Below are 18,963 nucleotides of genomic sequence, written 5' to 3' on the forward strand. Positions count from 1 at the left end.
ACATATTGGCTTAGTTTGGACCTCAAGCCTGGCAGAAATGTCACCGTTGTCCCGACAGTCTGTGTTTACACCTTGTGGTGGCCAAATGACATGCGAATATACCGGTGGGTGCATCCCCACTCATTTTTTTTTTTTTTTGCCCCCCCCCCCCCACCCTTCCTGTGTACCCAGTTGTATTTGACACTGACGATAAACTTACCCCGGTAAAATAACTGCAGTTTTACCCATGCAGCTAATCCACCTTCAGGATCCTCGCTGCACTTTTACTGTAAGCTTTTATGAGCAGTCATAACTTCTGTCTGTACAACTGTGAAGGCCCAAGTCCCCTGAAAGCCATTACCGTCTCCCCACATCATACTGCTCCCTCTTCCCTCCAAATACTACGTGATAGACACATTAACACTCCTTCACACCCAATTGAGCGCAGTGTCCAACAAGGAGAAATGAAACACCATGAATTGTCGAAGAATGCAGCCATTAAAAAGATTTACATTAAGCGCCGCATGCGAATGGGAAGATTTGAATCTTCAGCAGCTGTGATGGTCAAATACAAGTATCTGATTATGGAAGGTCATTAACAGTGAGTTTTTGCCAATTATCTTTATTACCGCAGAATGCTTTAGAATAAAACAGCTTTTAATTATAACTCACACATCTATGAGTCAAACTATTTCTAAGAGTTTAGCCCGCTTCATGTTGGGTCTGCAGTTGTTATTCTGTTTGTGTCCATATTTCTAACAGCATGTTGTTGGCGAAACCATTCCCTGACTGCTACTAATAATATTTCTCTGGTGTACATTACACTTAATTGAAGTACAGCAGCTGTCAGAATAATTACATGCTGATGTTTGCAACTTGGCAGGGAAGGCCTACGCTCGGCCACAAAGCTCTGGAGAGTTTCCTTTTTTTTCCCTCTTCATCCTGTGAGTTGAAATTATGTCAGCTAAATGCCAACAAAGAAATGGAGCGAGAGAGAGAAGGAGAGAGAGATGGACTCTGCCCATTATGAAACACACTATGGAAAAACGCTGGGAATCATGGAAAAATATTCTAAATATGACTAAATCAAATACTCAAGGTGTTAAAGTCGGGCTTATATTGTATGACGTTTTCTGCCTTTTTACTGTTCTTTTAGAAGGAAAGCACATGATCACAGTTCAAATGCAGTCACTCAAATAGCCACTGCTTCTCTGTGGTATTGTAGATGTGGAGCAGATCCCACTCAGCAGGAACCCACTGGACCTCTGCCTCTTGGATCTTCTCGAGGTTGGCCTTCAACTCTCTGAACGCCATGGCGATATCTCCGTTAACAATCACCTTGTGAAACAGGTGACCGTACTGGCTCTCCATGATTTCAGCCAAGTCAATCATGTCCTCAAAATCCTCCTCCTGGGAACCAAGAACACAGAATGAATCATGTATTTACACACCACTACATAAAAGTCCAGTTTTAGGTGAAGTCAGATGTATAGAAAAACTGTTATTTGATCGGCCTCTCAGCTGTCATGCCTCACAAGGAAACTCCCGTATCACCCTTTCTATATTTGAAGAATGAATATCATTTTAATGCGAACAGTCCTGCGGAACTTTGGCCATGTGGTGACTTAAACAACCTGAAAGAAGTTGCTTTACAGTAATCTGCAAATTCTGTAACACAACAATAAACAGAACCATGACCGCTGAGCATGACACATCGTTTCATGCTGAGTGTAAAGGATAAGAGACCTTTTCACACCAGCTGCAGTACAAGCTGAAAACAGCCTTTTCAGATAGGCTTGAACTCTCCAAAGGCCGCAGTGCTTGGCACCCGGAAAACCACCGAAGCCATGCTGCAACACAGGTGTGTGACCTCCTGGGTTTAATAAGGGCCACATGGGCAGCTGGGGTCAAACAGTACACGTGAAGCCAGATGGACATTAGGTTTGAGCCGTCCTGCTGAAAATATGTGCACTTTAAAGCAGACTGTGTGTGTGTGTGTTTTTTTGAAGAGATTAAAAAAACTCCAACAGATAAAAATAAAATAAGTACCTTAGTGTCAGTCATTCCTGACTCATCACACATTCAGAAGATGTAAGCCATCATCTGGGTAAAATGTGCTTCCTAAACGACAGCCATGGAACAAGAAACCACCCACCGAGCGGCCTTATAACCCCCCCCCTCCCGTCTTAAATGTCTCTTAAATGCAAATCACACGGTCAGCTACGTGTAAAGCAAGGTGTGTCGGTGGCATTGGGTGAGCATGTCACGGCCAAGGTGTTTGACCTCACAACGCCCTGCATGTTACAAGACATGCAGCAGACTTCACACATGCTCCTGTGGCCTGTACTGCAAAACGAGCTCAAAATACCCAGGATACCATTTTCTTATCAGGTTTAACAAACTATCACTCAAACACAAGCTGAAATGCTCAGTTTTAATATGTAAAATAATATGAGGTGTAGGCTAATCCGGCTGATGAGAGCCTTTCATTTGTGACTTGTTGCTTAAAAATAAAGGTTGTAGTTGACAGAGAGTTGATTTGTAGCAGCATAAAACTTTTATTATGTTTTATTCAGTTGTTTTTCTTACAAATAACCTATGCTACATTGCTGATGAAGCAGCTGATTGAGGTTTTTGTCCGTCTGTCTTCATTCTTTGATTGAGATATTTTCAACTCGTTTTCATCTTGATACAAGACAAAGTACAAGACAAAGCAGTGGCATCATATCCGAGGGCTACAAGCTGTTAGGTTTTTGGAAAACTGCATGTAAGAAACATTAATGTGGTACCATACATCTAATTTAAGCTGAGCCAAGCTGTCCAACATGTTCGTATAAAAGAGTTGTTGCTAGAATTCAATGACAATCATCAATACATCCATTTTCTGAACCGCTTGGTCCAATTCAGGGTTGCAGGAAGCTGGAGCCTATCCCAGCAGTCATTGGGTGAGAAGCAGCGTACACCCTGGACAGGCTGCCAGTCCATCACAGTAAATGACAATAATGTCAAAACAGAAATCCTCCTCTATTACCTCTGTTTAAGACCGTGCCAGCCTTGTTAAATGTAGCTTTGTTTAGCTAAGAACAGGCAAACCTTATCAAGAAGAAGAAAACCTGTAAGAAAATCTTATCAGGGCCTATTAAATCCAAGCTAATCAACAAGCTATCCTTGCACCAAAATCCGATCATTTGCTAAATCTGATTTCGTTTTTCCACTAATTTATTGCATTTGCCGAAAGCATGTAGCAATGTGTTTATTGGAGGTAATGAAGTCTGTTTGCATCTAAAGTTTGTTAGAATTTTTTACATCTTATTCTAAAGTGAACAAATTTGTTAATTAGGGAATGAAGAGTAGAAATGAACAGATATTATTGCAAGACAGACAGAAAACAGATCAACGTTGGTGCAACATGAATTTAGGTAAAGTTGTGTAGGCAACTGGCTCTGTTGGGAGCATGGTTGTTGACATACGTTCTTGAGTTTGATGCTCATTACTGGCGGATTCCATCAGGAGCCCATTAGGAGCTCTGACCAATAAAACTTAGTTGCCAAATTTGTAGGATGTAAACAAAATTATTTACTATTTTGTGATAAATTAGTCTCAGTAGACCAGTAGTTGGTAAAATGTTGAGCCAAATCAGACATCTGGTGACATGGACAAGACACCCTTTCAGCACTGTCTCCACTCTGTTTCTTCATCACCTTACTGACCTTACTGTCTCAGACTTCTTTCCACATACATTTGCATGTCTCCACATTAACTTCTAAAACAGTACTCATCTCTCTCTGGCTATTTGTCACTCTGAACCAGCAATTAAACCTTATAAAGATATAGATCATTTCTAACTCTGCCATCAAGCTTGTGCTCGAACCATCAGGACAGACGCACTGACTTTACATCTGGTCAAATTGGTCAAATACAAATACAAAATATACAAGGTATAAATAAAAAACAAGCATAATCTCAGGCTAAAGCTGTTAGCCTCAAAGAAAAGCAAAGTACAGTTGTTCATGCAAATAGTGTTACCATGGTTACATAGTTTGGAGTACTACATTATGTGTCTTTGAAATATAAAAATCTGTCTTTTCTAAGTCTTTCCTTGCAATGACATGAATTTGTAGAACCTACATCATAAAGAAAAAATCTTTTCGTCTTTGGGAACCACATGGAGTAAAACCTGGATAAGTCTCAAATCCTGCCGGGTTCAAAAGGTATGTTGTGGAAAGTGATGACTTACTGAAAAAATCCTGACTTGATTACCACCTTCTTCATCACAGACAAATTTAGCTCTCCGTCTGGTGAGGCGTAGCTCCTCGATGCATGGGGGTTTCACGAACACCACGTGTGGTTTGAATTCAGGAGTATATACATGCTTTATTTTCTGCAGGGAAAATTTCAAAATGGGAAAAAAGTTAAAGCAAATTTGGAAAGATAAAGACACAACACACAGTACAACTTTGGAACACAGGATGTGTGAGGATTAGACCTTTGGTCACTCAGATATTTACATTAAAATAAAAAAAAAAGTAAAAAACACATTTAAAAAAAAAAAAAAGAATGAGGGAATACATGGTGGTTTGATGGTTAGCACTGTTGCCTCAGAGAAAGAATTTTTTTAAATTTTTTGCTTAAGTTGACTTTGAGACTATGTGCTACAAATTAAATATCTGTTGCAGAAATATAAAGGATTTAATTTACATTTGTTTTTTTAATCAGTTTTAGACTCCCTTTATGTGCCTCTGCCAAGTGGCAACCTCTAGCAGTTATAAGTGAAGCCTATGTGGAAGGGCCAAAAAATGCAGTTCCCCCCTCATCCACTAGGGGCTCCAAAACAGAATAAATCCCCAAGTAAACATGAAAAGAATAGTTTTACAGCCTGGTACAAAAACAATTTTAGGTTTAATAGGTCAGATTTACCTTCATGAAAACTGTGGGAGATTGAATATTTTTCCAACTCCCATGTTTAGAAGTAATTTAATCTCAAAATTTGGCATGATTAGGTGTGTGTCTTTTTGATTGACAGGTACCCAATAGCCCGTTTCAAGAAGAACTGTAGAACAACTGCAGTTTTTAGCCGATTAACAACGTGACTTAGCTTTGGCCCGCTTACCTCCGTTAGCTCCTGTTAGCTAAGGGTTAGCTCAGTAAACTCTTAGCTACAGCCAGGTCGGAGTTTGCTAGATGTCAATAATCCACCCCGTGCTCACAGCCCACCTCTCAGCTATACCTCTTTGCCCATTTTTGTATTTTCCAGGAGAGACGACACGCATGATGCCGCCAAGATGACGATGGTGGCAACTGCCCAATGAACTTCAATTCAGCTCTTCAGAAACCTACGGGTGACGTCAAGGAGGCTCCGTCCATCTTTTACATACAGTCTATGGCTTCTGCTGATTGGGACCATGTGAACTGGTGTATGTACATCCATATGTATTTGCTTGGAAGAAAACATGAAGAGATTCATGCTGCCTCTACAGCACATGCTCTCCATCAAGCATGTATGCGGTTTCTCACCAGCCTCCCCACATACATTTTTTTATGTTTAAACATCAGAAAAACTGAAAATGTAGTTTTGTGTCCTTATAATACAAGACTGAATGCTGCAAAAGAACTTGAATTTTTGTCTTAAATATACTCATCATCCACTTTATTATGTCCACCTTAATTTCATGTCAACACAAGCAGATAAATAGCCACTCATGTGGAAGTAGTGCATTTAGGAGTGCAGTCAAGACAGCTTGCTGAAGTTCAACTGAGCATCAGAATGGAGAAAAAGATAGGATTGAAGTGGCATTAAATGTGTCTTGGTTGTTATTCTGAGTGGTTCAGAAACTGTTGATCTAATGAGATTTTCACACACAACCATCACTACTTTTATCAGAGAGTGGTCTAAAAAAGAAAAGCGGATTTGCTACAACACCACACCTGGTGCCACTCCAGTCGGCTAAGAACAGGAAACTGAGGCTGCAATTCCCACAGACTCACCAGAACTGGACAATAGAAGATGGAAAAATGTTGTCTAGTCTGACGAGTCTCCTTTTCAGCTCCACATTCACATAGTAGGATCAGAATTTGGTGAAAATCTGAAAGTGTGGATCCATCCTGGCTTCCATCAACAGTTCAGCCTGCTGCTGGTGGTTTTATAGTGTGGGCAATATTTTCTTGGCACTCTTTAGGTCTCTTAGTATCAACTGAGCAGCATTGATTAAATGCCAACTCCTTCCCAAGTATTATTGCTGACCATGTCCATCCCTTTATGAGCACAGTGTAGCATCTTCTGATGGAAACTTCCAGCAGGATGATGCACCATGTCACAAAGCTCACATCGTCTCCACCATGACGATGAGTTCACTGTCCTCCAACGGCCTCCACAGTCACCAGATCTCAGTCCAGCAGAGCAGCTTTGGGATGTAGCGGTACAGGAGATTTATATCGTGCATGTCCCAGTTCTAATCACCATATTTTTCCCCAGTCTTAGGATATGACAATGGATGTGCAGCAACTGTGTGATGCTTCATGTTAAAATGGAGTGAAATCTATGAGGAATGTTTCCAACGCCTCGTTTAATGTATGACATCAAGAATTAAGGCAGTTCTGAAGGTAAAATAGGGTCTAACACAGTACCAGCAGTGTGGACCTAATAGAATAACCAATAAGTGTATGTAATCTTTTTTTTCTATAAAATTATGCTCACACTGGGATGGACATCCAGGAGGCACACCTTGCCCTCTGCCATCACTGTGAGAACAGAGTCTAGACTTGTTCCATAGAAGTGACCTCTGTAGCAGCCATATTCCACAAACCTGGAAGCAGAAAGAGATCAGGGAGTAAAAAAACGAGGCAAGGCAGCATGAAAACAGTCAGACAGCAGTAGAAGTTAATAAACAGTAGAGGAATAACTAATGAAGACCATGTTGATTCATTACCTATGATTCAGAATTTGCTCTTCAAACTCGTGAACTGTCACGAAATGATAATCCACCCCTTCCTTCTCTTGCCGTCTCTTCTCACGTGTTGTGTCTGAAAGACGAGAAGACGAGAAATGTTTCAGCGGGAGGGAAGGAAAGAAGTGACGGAAACCTGAGGACATCTGTCTTACAGGGTACGCTGACGCCATAGCGGTCGGGGTCTGAGATCACCAGCCTCCTCTTCAGTTCACTTACGCCAACGCCGCCGGGCCCTCGAGACAAAGGTCAAAACATTGCGTTCTGTTTGTGGGTATTAACTCTCAATATCACTGTAGTAATGCTTTCCTCAAGACAAGCCCGACATTAGATGAGGCATCTGTCTTTATCATCAGAGAAGCAGAGCAAGACAAAGTCAGACAGTCGGAGCTCTGATTTCATTCTGATTTCACCCTGAAAAAGATGCACAAACCACCCTCTGTCTGCGTCTCTCTGTTCAGTGTTTAATGCTCTTTTACCTTCTGGTAAACCCATAGCAACGTATCTAAATGCGACATCTGCAAAACCACAAAGGCGCAATGCTGCTGCAGTTAAGGATGCACAAACATACATCATACACAGTTGTGTAGCAGCAGGACCTCTCCAGCTCCAGATTGCATCAGCCTCTAATGGAGTCGAAAAGTAGGATTCCTGACATAGCTGCCTTTTCCATCACTGGGTTGCATGAGCTCGATACATTACAAAATATCAAGTTTATGGACTCCTCTCACACTGCTGATGTGTTCCACAGCTGCTCCACAGAGCTGGAGTGGAGCATCATCAGGCTCTGCGGATACTTTCTTCCGATCCTCTTTTTACTTTATACTGTAAGAGCTACATGATCTGTGGGGCTTAAAGTGGCTGGCAATCACTTTCACCAGCCTTCCTGGGGCATAAAGGTCTATTGTTTCATTCAAATTGCGAACAGAAAGAATATACGTCTGACCTGGTCAGACATTATCCAGCTGGGTCTGGATTAGTGATCCAGGTTCTGGTTTTCCTGTTCGTAACTTCCATTGCCAATAAGCTATATCTTCTTAATAATGACCTTTGGTCAATGAAGGGCAGACAGCAAAATGTAATCCAGAGTCAGGGTGAGCTCCAGCTCAATTAAAGAGGTATAAATCTGATTCCAAGCTGTCTTAACTGTCCCGGTTTGATGGAGGACTTGGCAGACATTATGAGCAGTATTTTTCCCGACCTGCTCGTATTTTTTTTTCTGTTTTTATCTCTGCTCAGCTCTCCTTCATCTCTTTTCAAATGCCTATGCAACTCTTCAGTTCTTTGTGTTTTTCGCCACTTTCAGTTTTGTTTGTCCTCTTCCTTCTCTCCGCTTCTCATCTTTCTTCTGTTCCCCTCAATCACAGATGACTTTCAGCTGTATCCTGATATGACATTAAAAAGACATTCAGCGGTGCTCAATATAAAATCCCCCGGGGAGAGATAGAGCTCAAAAATACACAGAGCAGACCTGCAAGATTGGCAGAAAGGAGAATCTGGGGTGGACCGCTGCGTAACATAAGAGAACACAATATATTCTGACCCGGGGTCCTTTGACAGTGTTTACGTGGTTCTGATGGGAAAGGATTGTTCTTGCATTCATGACTGGAAACATAAATCTTCATCAATGTATTACTTTTTTCCTTTTGATCAAGTCAGCTTTGGTAATGTTGTCCTTTTTGCCAAAGGGATCATGATGTATAGATCCTTTTTTTTAAATGGGAAAAAAAGATGTCGAATAATATTGAACTAAATAAGTTGACTACAGTAACTACCATGTAACAAACAGTATATAAACACAAAACATGCAAGTTTCGGGAGAGGTCAGTCGTCGGATTTCCTTTAGTAGAGCAAGTCTGAAGGGTCAGCAGAGGCAGGTGGAATAAGCTGCTTTGGTCATGGTTGTAACTGAGTAGAAGAAGTAGTCATCTTAAAGATGCATCAAGTAACTTTCTGATCCTAAAACTCTGTGTTTCAGACTTGTTCAATGATACCGTGACATCTTTCATGTTCATTTCTGTAGCCACTGCTGCCCAGCAGCATCCTACAACTATTCCATCCGGGACGCTGTGTGATGTTGCAGTGGAGTTTCACTTTACGCTAGAAAACCCATTGATTGTTTTGAACATGCAGCGTTGCTGATTCAGCAAAGAAACGCTAAAAGATTACAAAAAGAGAAAGGAATAAAACTAAAAAATAAAAGAGTTATTATCTGATCGTCTTTTGCTGGCTGGAGAGAGCTAACAGGTCAGGTAGGATGGAAGATGGAGACTGGATTAGCCGTCTATAGGGGGCGTATGACGGGAAAATAGCAATAGTTCGGTAGTATGTCTTTAACTGAGAAAAACCTTGAGTTCAGGAATAGAAGAAAAAAAAACTGCGGTGGACATCTCCTGGAGGAAAATGAAGAGACCTCTTCTTTTAAGAAATTTTTTATGTAATTTCTCATCTTTGACCCTTTCCTGTATCATCCACCCTAAACCAGTCAGAATAGATGGCAACCCCCTTCCTGCGTTTGTTTTTTCAGGATCTGGAATTAAATCAAACTAAGAAGTCCATGCAAATTGCTAGACCACTTTTCATATATCACCATCAGATCAAAGCAGCTACAATGACTGCAAGTACGTGGGTTCATTTGGACTTGTTCATTCTTTATTTAAAGCACGTTGAAATTACATATTATGTAAAGAGGCACTGTTTTACTAAATTTGAAATTCTATTCATCAAGACTTATTCACATTTTAAAATTGTACTTAAAAATCTTGTGTACCTTTGTTTTAAATGAACGAGTCCACTTGTTATATTTCAACTTCATTATCACTGCTGTCTTTCACAATTCTCAGAAGACCTATAAGTTACAGTTTTTTCATAATGTATAGTTTCATCATTAAAAATGATCATATCAAGCTGCAATGATGCTGCTTTAATTCAGAGAAAACATTCGCAGCTGGAAATATTTCTGCATAATCAGACTGAAAGCAGAAGCTGCATCCTATTAAATCTTTTCAACATGCGTGAAATTGATTTAGCTCCCACTGAAAAAAAGACCAAGTGTTTCAAATAAAAAAAAAAAAACATTTAGAAAACAGCAACATATATTTGATGATGTGATCTGTAAGATTCATTGAACAGCTGATCAGCAGCCAAATTAAACAGTGCTGTGTATTTGACCATTGATATGACTACAGCAGTTCAGGCTTCTCCTCTGTTGAAAATGATATTGCCGTATAAGAACACCAACATAACATTAGCCAGAGCTTATAAACACATTTTAATTACAGCTTTATTGCTAGCACATACGTACCAACCAGGACAACCAGACAGTGTGTGTCCTTTGGCTTTCTATGGTAGGGGATCACCTCTACGTAGGTAGGTGGAGGTATTGTACCGTGTACCTCAGCCCTCCGTCTCTGGCACCGAGCAGCCTCCTTAGTCCTGCTGCTTTTCCTCCCAAGTCGAAAACTCCTCCTTAAGCCAGCTGGGAGAAAGAGACAGAGGAGCGTAGGGCTGTCAGGTTCAACTGTAAGCCAAGCGTCGAGCTACATGACAAGTTTTAAATGAGTCCAAGTCAGTTTTATGGCAGCAAAGCTGTGACACGTATTCACTGGCTCTAGTGGTGATATTTGCTGATTGGGGATGGCTTAATTAAAAGCATCTTTTTTGCTTGAAGCAAAGGAACCACAGAAGGCAACGTTTATCACTTTTTCATGTCTTGACTTAATTCACTGCCACGACTAATCCAACAGCCATGCATCTAAAGAGTTCTGAAACACCGCTTCAGCATTGCTTGTTCTGAGGGACAAACATCGGGACTAGTTTTAAACAACAGAAAGGATTGAGAGAATCCACTGTTAACAAAACTACCACCCAAACTCTGGTGTCAAGCACAATCCTGAGCAGCACACGCCTCAGTTAGGACGCAAAAACTCAAGCCTGTCACGCTTTGTTGGGCTTTTGTTCAACATCCAGCTTCTGCCATGCGACTGTGGTCTGGCCCGACTCTGCAGACGCACTCTCTTTCAGGAGGCTAACCACTACTCAGTGACAGTGCCAGGCTTGTTTTGGAGTAAGTCATAATTTAACTTTGTAAGCACATGTGCACATTTCCTCTGTAGGCTCTGTTAAAGCTACATCCCACTTTGGAGCAGAGACTTTCAGCTTCTGCTAACATGCTTTACATACGACTGATAGCTCACTGGGTTATGCACAATACATCAACGTTTCCATTTCTTCTAACAAAGAAAGACCTCAAGTACAACATCTTGCAATCTTCAATTCTTACTGGGAAATTTGTCCTGTTTACTTTTATGCAAGAAAAAGGAAAAAGCGAGCTAACATACAGCGAATCATCAGGTGTGACTGAGCCCATCCAGCCGAAATCATCTGAATCTTGCAGTGCAAAGATCCTGATGGACCCCAGACTGAAGGCTACTGCATGCTGTTAACGCCTTCCAAAAAGCATGTTTTCACTCATGTATTGACGTGCAGTAATTTTGGAGAGATGCTGGCATGTGAGGGGTGGCAGGTGAAAATATAAAGGACTCCAACAGATTTTCCTACAACCTCTATTAAGCATATTCCAGTTGTCTTGTAATTCCAAGTGCCCAAGAGCAGATGAAGTCATTACCAGGCAAAACTCCTGCTTGGTGTTCCCTCTGCGTCAACATGGAAAAAAAGGGACGCCTCAAAGACAGTCAGTGTGTGCAGCATAAAAGTAGAAAATCACAAAACATTTGAGAACATTTGAGCCATGAGAACACCAGCTAGTGACTGGTGAAAATGATCAATAAATTACAGATATTTATGTAAAATGTCACAAACATCCACACTGTTGCATCCAATATTGACAACAGCTTGGTGATGTTTACATTGGAAAGATAATTGAAACGAAACATGTTGGAAAGAAATGAAATAAAGTAGGGCTGGGCGATATATCGAATATACTCGAGATATTGTGGCTAGTCCCCTGTGGGATATAGAAAATGTCTATATTTGTCATATTCGAGTATCCTGTTGTCACGCAGTTGTTTTTAGCCTTGGGCGGGGTTTTCTCACTCCTCCTCGACTCTCTGCACCGCTTTGCACAGAGAGTTAAAGCAAGCGCATCTAGTTACGTACATAACGTGAGCTACGTGCTACGTCACGAGAGGCAGCGTGTAGCAGCTTTTCTAGCAGAGAACTCCAGTAGCAGTAGCAGCGCCAGTTACAAAAGAATGGAGGAGGAAGAATTTGTTCCGAAGAAAAATTGTACAATATCCTTCATCTGGCGGTGGTTTGGATACCGGAGAGAGGATGTTGACCAAACAACTGTTGTATGCAAAGTATGTCGCAAAAGTGTCGCCACAAAAGGTAGTAGTACCACAATTTTAAAATGATGTTTCTTCCACTGCTTTAACTGTTCAATAAATACGGTTTTGATCAATTTGCTTCGTTATAATTTCATCCTTTTGGCACAAATGTTTAAAATCAGCATATCTTATTGCAGTATGAACAATCAGGTTTTAATGGAGACACAAAATCATCTTACTGATGTGATTGTATGCACCAAAGCATTAATTCGAGGCTAAGGTAAATATCGAGCTATATATCGTATATCGTGACATGGCATAAAAATATCGGGATATTACTAAAAGGTCATATCGCCCAGCCTTAAAATAAAGACAACACTGGACTCCAGGCATTTTTCTGGTAAAAGTACCAAAATAAGTGACTTCAGAAGACAACTGGAATGTACTGGGACATGAGATCGCAGTGATGTTTAAATGTAGCACTTAAATATCTGGAAAGATTATTACCACGATTTTTCTGGAATCTGCTTGTTACTTTTCATTTGCTTGAATGTAATGTGGATGTTGGAGTATATATGGCTTTGATATCAAATATATGGATTGATTGAGACATTAAAAGCAAACATGTGATCATAGAACCTTATGCGGTAGTCTTGGTGTGCAACAAACAAAGCCCAGTGATTCCACCACAGCACCTCTGCCTTATTTTCTGCGCTGCGAGATTCCTGTTTTCATCAAATTGTCTGTCATGTTCTACAGAAAATCTAAAGCCTATCCCAGCTGCTACCAGGAAACAGGCAGGGGACATCCTGGACATGTCCTCAGTCCATCAAAGTGAACATTTAAGAGGCACAAGCGAAGTCCTTTTTCTGGTTTTGTTTAAAATGTGTTTGCAATAGTTAACATACCTGGCCAGTGGCCTGTGGAAAAGATCTGTGTGGTTATTCATAAGGCAGGATAACTTCTTTTTCTCCCCATTTTTATCTAATAAAGTTTACATCTTAAGAACATAAAATCTTACATGCTGGAAATAAAGCAGACCATTGAAACATAAAAGTAAAAAACTGTAGAACAAGCTAGTTTCATTTGTCTTTTTTTCATTACTTTTACATTTGTATTTCCATATCTCTTCCATACATCCCTTTTCTTTTGCTTAGTGTCTGATGACTGCAAAGACATCCATTAAGTCTGGGTTCACACGCCAGACAAAGAGGAAACAAAGCCAGAACCATGTCCTCAGGTCGAGATAAGATGAAATGTTTATTATTAAATACACATGACGCTGATATATTGCAGCATCTGTAATTACACTGCTTTGTACGGCCATAAGGAGTCATTTTACAATCATCTGTAAATATATGATCCATATGAACATCCTGCACTGATCACATGCAAATACAAGCACAACCTGTCTTTTCCATGAGACCAAGGCAAATAAAAGCCACTGCTCAAAACGAGCCTTAAGTCTCTGATCACCATGTGAACTGCTCTGCAGTCTCTTTTATGCATAAATGATGTGCAGTCACATGGTCACCTGAAATGTGTCAACATCTTCTTTTGTGTTTCCGTTTTCAGTGTGTCTGGGGTTCAACTGTGACAAGTCAAACATCTCACCAATGTGGATCCCTGTTAAAGCTCCGTAATCTACGTCCTCCGTGGCTGGAAAAACATAAAGAGAGAGATGAGGACAGAGTGAGAAAATTCTGAATCAAAACAAGAATTTCATTCTTGAACTTACAGGCCTGGAGTTCTCTAAAATGTCTTTATAGATTCATTTGAAAATTGCAATTATTAAGAAATACTACTGACAAATTAGAAAAATGACAACAGCCTCACTCCTATGAAAAGATTGCATGAAGTTTGTTTGGCGTTTAGACACTTTAAACTTCCTCATCTACAACAAAGTGAAAGCTAAGAGACGGGTTTATGCATCAGTCATGTTACTTTTGTTTGTATCACTTTTTCTATCTTTAAAAAACTCAACCCAAATCATAAAAAACACTCATCCCTTATTTAATTACGGACATGCTGAAAATGATTTCAAAAGCAAAAGCAAACATCACCTTCCCGCTCATCTGTGGCGCATGTGGAGAAAACAGGGACGTTAGCACATCCTCAGAGATCATGCCAGCTCACCCATGACCTCAACCTTCACCGGGACCTTCAGACATACCCTCTCACCTCTCATCTTGACACTAAAAAGAGCTCTAATACGTTTATTGGAAAGTGTTTTATGCTTTTCAGGTGTGGTGAGTTTATAGACAACGCAGGCTCGTCACCTGGGGTCTCGACCGGCCGGGGCTTGAACAGGGGTCTGGGTCGCTGTAACGCAACTCTTCTGTAGAACAATCAAAGTTTGTTTCTTTTTGTTGCATTTGTGTGTGGTTTTGTAAAAGAAAAGAGTGATTTAAAAGCTTAAAAAGTCACCTTTCATGCAGCTGCTTTGAGGGGACGAGCCCAGCTCGACTGCTGCTGTTTCCATGGTGACAAGCCTGCCACCAGGTGTCGTCTTCCATGCTGACAATCTGGAGGATGTCGCCTCTTTTGAAGGCCAGTGCGACATCCTTGCATGGGACGGTGGGATCCTCTTTGGGGTCATAGTCAAACAAAGCCCTCACGAACAGCTGCAGAGAGAAGGTCCACACACAAAATGTGGTGACAAATATATTTATTAGCATTTCTCTTTTTCCACTGCAGCTTCGTGAACTTCTGTCTCCAGACAGCACACACGTCTTTGCCTGGTTTTTTTCCTCACATTGTCATTTTTTGAAAAACGACCACAATCACTGAAAATAATTTGTCTTAATGCATTGCAAATGCTCCCTGCTTTAACGGCTTCCAGCCAGGTCATCCGCCGTGCGCATGCGGGGCTTTTCTTTTCTGGAACTTCAACTTTTCCACATAAGATAAAAATTTTATTGTTGATATTAAACTTAGTCGCTAAATCTCAAGTGTTTAAATGATAAAACTCCAGACGGCGTCTTATTTCAGAGGCTTTCACGGAACTGAAGCAAATTCCCAAAGTGCTGTGAAGGCGAATGCGCAGGATTCCTCTGATGAAAGCTGTTTTTACTGAAGTCAAGTTGCCTGCTGTCCCCATTCCTGCACGCTACACAACGAGGCCAACATTTACACAAAGTCAATACGCAGAATGTGAAAAGGCAAAACATGTTTACTTTTACTTTACCTTTGTCTCATCTGATGAAATATCCTCTTTAGAGTCTCCAGGAATGATTATGAATTTAATTTTACCTTCAGCTTGAGCCTGAAACAATAACAGCAAAATGTCATTTTACAAAACGTGATATTTACTTATTCTCACACACACACACACACACACACACACACAGAGCACTTTTATTGATTGTACTAAGAGCCTCTAACTACCACTGAACGTTTATACCCCAACAGACACATCGAGCGGCAACGTTGTCGACTGCTCGTCCACCTGAGCTCCAGCCGACCCCTCCTGATTAACACTCATTAACCTGGTATCATCTGTTAACAGTAACAGGTAACCATTGGACAGGAAAAGGGATCAGTGGGGGTGGGTTTTGACACTCCAGTATCAAAAGGGTAAGTAAAACTGATTTCTTTAAAGTCACCTGAAAGACTGCCCTGCACGTTTTAGAGTTTTTTTTCCACGTAACACACTTTAATTAAACGAGCGTCTTGTTAGCGAGCTTGCAAAGAACTTGGTGAGGAAGATCATTGATGTGAATTAGCGACACATCCAAAGGGCTTTACACACGAGGCCAATGTGAATAAACAACACGAAAAGGTGAATAATTCAGAGGTGAATTATCAACATTTCTGTCTATTCACACCAAGTATGATGAGAAATTGTGAATAAATCCAGAAAACTCTGAAACAAACTTGCAAGAACAAGAGAAAAAGAGGCGCTGGGTTTATTGTGTTTTAGAAAAGAGAGAAAAACTTGGGAATTACAAGTTGAAGCTGGACCATGACTACTTCAGGATGGACTTTACCATGTCCGTGTGACAGTTCGAAGATCTGCTTCAGCAGCTCGCTGCTTGCTTTGAAGATACACTCCAGAACTTTTGTCCTTTTCTTCATCATACACCCCCTATTGATGGCTAATTCAGCATCCATCCTGCATCCTGACCTGTTAGCTCTGTCCAGCCAGCAAAAGAGAATCTTTTTCTCTGTCTTTTTTTTAATTGATTTTTTTTTTTTTTTGGCATTTCTTTGCTAAATCAGTGTCAGTGCAAATTAAAGTGTGTTTTCTAGCATTTAGAGAAACTCAGCTGCAGTGCCACGTCGTGTCCCAGATGTAAAAGTTTTATAGTGTGGTTTCTCAGCCTTGGGACGCTGCTGGGATGCAGCGGCTCTAGAAATGCACATGATAGACATCACTGTGTCATGGAACAAGTCCTGAAAGTGGAGGTTTAAGGTCAAACAGTTACGTCGTGCGTCTTTAAGAAGCAGAGAAGAAATACTAAAGACACTCAGTGACGATGATACAAATTTTGAATGAAATAACAGTGAAAGTGACTCCTGCAACCAGGGATCTATCAGTCAACATGCCTTCTGTGATTGGTTGACTATATATCTGATGCGAATATTAAAAATATTGACCTCAGTTTGAGAAAATAATGTGCACATTCCCATTGCCTTTCCACAGATCCACTAAAAAACTAAATATTTGGAGCAGGTGTGTAAAGTAGGGCTTCACAATTAACCGGATTTTGATCGTAATCACGATTTTGGTGGCCACAATGAATGATCATGATTAATAATCGTGATTACAATATTGCTCAAAATAATCGTGATTATTATTTTGGTCATAGTCCTGCAGCTGTAGTGTAAAGACCTTAGGACTTGCAGAGCAGTGCTGCTTAAGGAGAAACACTGCTTTAATGTTTGAAGAGTGAAACATTTAAGGAGAAAACACACATTTAAGACTCGAAGAGGGAAAGAAACTGTAAAAAATGAAGCAAATTATGTGACTAAACAAGAGAAGCGAGACTGACCAGGAGAGGAAGGACTTCCTTCGGCTTCCTGTCCTCCAGAGAAACGCCATTAACCTCCTTCAGCTCGTCTCCTTCATGAATCAAGCCTTTCAAAGAGTCAGACAAACACATGAGACTCTGCACATCGCTGCCATTGCAATGTTATTGCATCAGTATGAAAGAGAGAAATGTATCTGTCAATCAATCTGCGTACCACTTTTATCAGCTGCACCTCCTCTCAGGATCCTCGCCACCACAATGGCTCCAGTGGATTTGTCTTTTTTAATTGTTGCCCCCTTGAGGACGGTGGAACGTCAGTGAGTGGACAAACAAGCAGATGCGGGGAGACAAAGTGGTGAAACCACGGAGGGTGAAAACAACATATTGGTTTCATTAGCGCCCAGTCAAGCTGCATATTGAAAGCCTTTGTATGACGACTGGACCGTTTAGGTGCCTTCATGTAACACGCAGAGTGCAGGGAAAGGTTATCCAAATCAGCTTTACTTTGAACAGATGTTACTGATGTGGTGCGAGTCACAATGGAAAGAGCATCTTATGTAGCTGACTACAATCAGCTCGTGTTGGGGTGTAATCCTGTTGTCTGGAAAAACAGGAACATGTTGGATGGATCAAAGCGACCGTGTCAGAGAAAGGTCAATCCACCCTCCAATCAACTTTTGGGATCAATACAAAAGTATGTTCAGCATTATTGGTCCAAAGTACCTCTTGGAAGCTTAACTACGAACACATGAAGACACAACACACAAATGTCCAGTAAAAAGCCGTTTATATTTACCTCATAATCATATTTACTTCAAACTATCTGAATAATCTGTAATCACCATAAGTTTCATATTAATGTTGTTTGTGTTTTAGAGAGCAGTAAATCCAAAAATGCTGTCAGAAGATTTCACAAAAATGCATTAAAAAGCAATGCCACGGGCACAAAACCAAAGCTTTAAAAGAACTCAAACTTTCTTTATCTCAACGTCTGCTCTAGTTTTTGGTAGGTCTACCAAAATGTGCCCGTTGTTATTCATCACTGACTTTTTTTATGGGGTTCTTGGTCCAAGTGCAAATAAAAAAATAAATATGAACGTATTCAATTGTTAAAATAACAAGTATGAGGGATTTGTTCCACTGTGGAAGGTATGCCGTCTTTCTAAGTCCAGTTTCACTAAATCACAGCAGTTTTTACAAAGTAAATGACACTGGCTTTAAATTTTCAGTTTAAAAAAAGGCGCATCGTTATGGTAACGTCAAGAAAATGACATATGATAGACAAATTAATATGCATCAGAAATAAAATAAATCATCTGCAACGCTGCTTTAAAGAGTATTGAGAAGTCTGCAGTGATTCAGTCCTGCAGATACAACGCAGATGCACCAGTGAAACCTCACCGTATGTATGTCTGGTGTGTGGCAACAGCGATGAGCAGGAAGTCACTCTGCTTGCATAAAGCAGTTCAGAGATCCAGGCTGCAGCAGCAACTTCAGACGCTTTTCAGGTCCCTTTCATCCTGCTTAATTGCTTTGATTTTCTTTTATGTCAGTGATTGTGAATGAAAAATATGTGTGTGTGTGTGTTTGGTTACTCACAACTTTAATGTCTTAGCTTTAGTGACATCTAGTGGCCAAATTACAGATTGCAGCCAAGTGTGTAGGCGATCCCGCATTGATTAAAATCTTATATTAGCAAATTGTTGACATGCTGAGGCCTCTGCTTGAGGCTACTGTAGAAACATGGTTGGTATAAACTGGCATATTAGGAGGAGAACA

At 40.6% G+C, this 18,963-nt stretch overlaps 1 protein-coding gene across 1 annotated transcript in view; it reads right to left on the reverse strand.

Moving 5' to 3' along the window:
* Positions 1–1,157: 1,157 nt before the first annotated feature.
* LOC306758539 (MAGUK p55 subfamily member 7-like) overlaps positions 1,158–18,963 on the reverse strand; it is a gene marked incomplete at both ends in the record, with an annotated part of 29,489 nt that continues 11,683 nt past the window's right edge. Inside the window, 14 exon segments of the mRNA XM_079243866.1 lie at positions 1,158–1,217; positions 1,219–1,389; positions 4,217–4,360; positions 6,674–6,782; positions 6,906–6,999; positions 7,079–7,159; positions 10,228–10,401; positions 13,826–13,870; positions 14,275–14,286; positions 14,491–14,549; positions 14,639–14,835; positions 15,399–15,476; positions 17,206–17,291; positions 17,399–17,480. Coding sequence (XP_079099992.1) covers positions 1,158–1,217; positions 1,219–1,389; positions 4,217–4,360; positions 6,674–6,782; positions 6,906–6,999; positions 7,079–7,159; positions 10,228–10,401; positions 13,826–13,870; positions 14,275–14,286; positions 14,491–14,549; positions 14,639–14,835; positions 15,399–15,476; positions 17,206–17,291; positions 17,399–17,480 — 1,392 coding nt within the window.

This window comes from Telmatherina bonti, assembly GCF_933228915.1.
Source record: "Telmatherina bonti genome assembly, chromosome: 7".
Classification (NCBI taxonomy): domain Eukaryota; kingdom Metazoa; phylum Chordata; class Actinopteri; order Atheriniformes; family Telmatherinidae; genus Telmatherina; species Telmatherina bonti.